General features: G+C 54.4%; 1 protein-coding gene across 1 annotated transcript in view; it reads left to right on the top strand.

Annotated features, from left to right (window-relative positions):
- The first annotated feature begins 1,625 nt into the window (after positions 1 to 1,625).
- Positions 1,626 to 3,724, top strand: part of LOC104513293 (gamma-aminobutyric acid receptor subunit gamma-4) — a 26,610-nt gene continuing 24,511 nt past the window's right edge. Inside the window, exons 1-3 of the mRNA XM_010156605.1 lie at positions 1,626 to 1,660; positions 1,842 to 1,990; positions 2,184 to 2,251. Of these exons, the coding sequence (XP_010154907.1) occupies positions 1,626 to 1,660; positions 1,842 to 1,990; positions 2,184 to 2,251 (252 nt within the window). The remainder of the gene's footprint in view (positions 1,661 to 1,841; positions 1,991 to 2,183; positions 2,252 to 3,724) is intronic.

Genomic DNA, 3,724 nt, shown 5'->3' with positions numbered 1-3,724 from the left:
GCACAGACACCCAGCAAAAGCGTATTTTCTCCAGCAAAAGCTGGCTTGCTTATGCTAAGATGGTTTAGTATGGTTTAGTAGACCAAGATTAGCTGCATTAGCAAAAGGCATATTTTGGGTAGTGTCACTGGCAGCGATGGAAAACAGTTAGGATCGCTTTCCCCTGCCCTGAGCTGTGGGCAGAGACACGTGCCCCTCTTGTCCCCCACAGGAGTGGAGCTGGCCCCAGATTTCATCTCTGGCCAGCTTTTGGGTGGGCCCCTGTGCCTCCTGCAGTTGCTGGACACTGCGGAGCGGTCCCCTGGGCTGCATTTGGAGGGCATGCCCCAGCAAGACAGCCAGGCCAGCCCTTGCTTAGGCAGGGAAGCGCATCCTGACAGCCTTGCTTAAGACTCCTTAAGCAGTGTTAGGAAGTGCGGCGCAATGAGACGGGGAACAACAAGCTGATGCCCCGATCCCTAATGTGCGGTGGCAGGCAGCCGGCTGCACGCAGCCCAGCCCTTGTCGGGGGACGCATCCCGCTGCCTGAAAGCTGGGGAGATGTAAAGAGTTTTAAAGTGATTGTGAAAGCAAGTTTTATCATGGGCTTTCAAAGAGGAGCATCTGATAAATTCACTGCAATGTGTCAATTTAATGCTTTTCTTCCCCTTCGAGTGCCTTTGCAAGGCTCTGCCTCCCCGGGCACGGGAGGGAGATGCGTATCCGTGGTGCCTGATTACACCTCGGAGCTGCGAGCCTCCAGCTGGGAAGTGTCAACACGGTGGCAGCTCCCGCTGCCAGACCCTTTCTGTTGCTGGAGCAGGTGACACACCGACATGGCAGACGTCAAGGGGGGTGTGCCGGGTGTGGGCTTGTTCGGCATCCTCTCCCACATATGGCTGTGTCATTCCAGGGACAGTCTTGTGAATGAGCTGCCCAGAGCAGTGGCAGGTGGTTAGAATTTCCTGGGTGACCATGTGGACCTAATTTAATTAGAGGGTTTAGGAAAACTCCCTAGGAAAAGGGAGGGGTGTGAAAGGTTTGGAGAGGGCAGATTTAAAAGGTAGTGGGAGAAGCTATTGCTAAGTGGATCATACCCAAATGTGGATGCAAGCTTGCCTTTCCTTGCCTGGAACTAGAAGATGAGGAAGATGGAGCATCTTTAAATGGGAGCTCACGCCAAAGGCTGGGGAGGAAGGGTTGGTGAGTACCAGGGATGTGGCAGGTCTTGGCCTGAGGGCAGAGGAGTTTGCATAAGGCTTTAATTTCCCCAGATCAGGGCAGATGGCTGGGTGCCTGGTAAGCCAGACGTGCATGCTGCCTGCTCGGTAGTTTTAGGACCTCTTTTCTCTGAAGTGCTTTTATTGTAAATGTCTTGCTCCCTAAAAACTGCTGTTTGGTCACTGTGTCTTCCTCTGTGGAAGACCGCTTCAGGCGCAAGCGTTGGGCAGAGCAGCTGAGGTATTGGGGGTTAATGGGCAGCTCTAGGAGCAGGAGATGCTGGCAGCACAGGAGAACCAGGAGTGGGATGGGCAGGGACTGGCTCTCGTGCTTTGGGGGTGAGCAGTGTGTCTCCAAAGAAAACTAGGGAGGGTGTGGAGTGCCTAATGCCTGCTAGTCCTGACTGCTGGTGGCAAAGTCGGGGCATGTCTGGGGACCCCAGAGTAAGCAAAGGTGCCAGGTGAGTTATCTCCTCTTAGCAGTGTGGCTGAGAGGAGATCCCTGAGTTCCTATGTTCCGCCTCCTAGCAGCGCTGTGTCCTCTTCTTTTGGTATCTCTGAAACACGACTGTGCCCTTACTCCCACTGAGTGTCTGGGAGATGCCACAGCGATGTGTCTCTCCTTTTGTCTCCCTGCCCCAGGTGTGAGAGCACAGAGGAATATGATTATGATTACCTCAGCATCAATAAAACCTGGGTCCTCACCCCCAAGGCGCAGGAGACCGATGCTACGCAGATCCTCAACTCTCTGCTGAAGAACTATGACAACAAGCTGAGGCCTGACATTGGCAGTAAGTGTCCTCTGAAGTTCCTGGTGGTGACATGGCCCAGCCGTGTCATGTGTTTTCCATGCTTTTGTGGGTGCTGTGGTTGGTGTTTGTGGTGAGATGGAGTCACGCTGATCCCAGATGCTTCCCTGGTCCTCAGCCCTTCGCAGGTGATCCTAGCCCCAGGTCACCCATACCTGTTTTGTTTTCTTTACAGTCAAGCCCACGTTTATCGATGTGGATATCTACGTGAACAGCATCGGGCCAGTGTCTGTCATTCAGATGGTGAGTGGTATCGTTGCTGCAGGGTCGCGGTATCCCCACAGCGGAGACTGTGGGAGGTCGGTGGCCCAGCGCTGCTGGCAGGCTGTGTCATGCTGGCTAGATGTGGTGTGGGAAGAGATGGATTTGTTTCCCTTCCCTTGGAGAGCGGTGTTCTGACCTGCTGATAGCTGGAGCTAGAAAGGCTTGACAGACCTTGCTAGTTAGCAGCAAGGTCCTTGAGTGCCCTTGGTGAGCTCACCAGCCCTACCGTGCTCCTGAGCTCAGGGAGAAGGATGGTGATGCTCTTTGGTCTCTGCTGGCAGTGTGGGGACAGGCTGCTCTGCCTGGTGACTGTGCCCTCCTGCTTGGCACCTGGTATGGGCACCCAGGGCGGTTGCACCACTCTGGTTGAGCCAGCATGGCAGTGGCTGGGAGGGGGAGAGGCGTGGTTTCTGACAGGACTGAAACGGGTACCTGGAGATGGTTTCTGTGGCAATGGTCTGGCATGAAACTTGGGTGCCCAGGCCTGGCCTGCGCTGCTGGGGAGGGACAGGCAGGGTCCCTGGGGCTGACTGCTCTCCTTCAGTATGTAGGGCCTTGGGTTGATGCCACTATGACTGCAACAGTTTTTCCTTATGGCTCAGGACCCTGCTGTACTGGGAGCTATGGAAACACTCAACAGAGGTGCTCTTTGGTCTGAAGACCCTCCAGGCCATGCACTGGAGAGCAACTCTTGATTATTTTTCAGAGGAAACCTCCATTATTGTTTTCCCTGCAAAGTCAGTTCTTCCTTTCTTCTAGCGAGAAACAAACCTGACTGCTGTTAGGTTTTGAGAGACTTCTTTGGCCCACTGGGCGGTGGAGTGGAAAGGACAAAGGAGAGGTACAGCCAGGACAATCTGGCTTTTATTGTCTCTCTCAATGCAGAGCAGAAACAAAACCAGCCCCCTTAAACAAAAAAAAAGAAAGTTCTCAGGATGGGCGTGTTATTTTTAGTTTCCCAGTAGGAAATTTCCACTGAACAAACCCCTCTGGGGATGAAGGATTGGCATTGTCGTTGTAGTACCACTTTGACTCCAAAAGGCATTTTGAAGCAGCCCTTCTGACCGGCGGCTGCCCAGCACGTGCCTCGCTGAGCAGCACCAGCGGGGCTGTGCGCTGGCTGGCACGGTGTGGGCACTGTCGGGAGGCCCAGCAGGGACAGCCTCCAGGCAGAAAAGTTCCTTTCACTGTTTCTGTGGGCCCCATCTCCAGGAGGAGATCCACAGGGATGCCATCCCTGGCTGCCAGCAGGTACCACATGCTCCTCCATCCCATGTGGGTGTGTGGACACGAAGCCACAGCCATGCAAGAGCTGCCTTGCAGGGGCTGCATGTATTAACCCCCCAGCCACTGCTGTGCCTGCAGGTAGAGCACGAGAGTCATGTTACAGGTGGCTGTTCCATCTGCTTTGCCCTGCCCAAGGATATGCCAAGAAAACCATGCAAAACCACA

This window comes from Eurypyga helias, unplaced genomic scaffold (assembly GCF_000690775.1).
Source record: "Eurypyga helias isolate BGI_N326 unplaced genomic scaffold, ASM69077v1 scaffold6520, whole genome shotgun sequence".
NCBI classification, from domain to species: domain Eukaryota; kingdom Metazoa; phylum Chordata; class Aves; order Eurypygiformes; family Eurypygidae; genus Eurypyga; species Eurypyga helias.
Note: the sequence above shows the minus strand (reverse complement) of the source record. Positions and strands in the feature narration are given on the sequence as shown.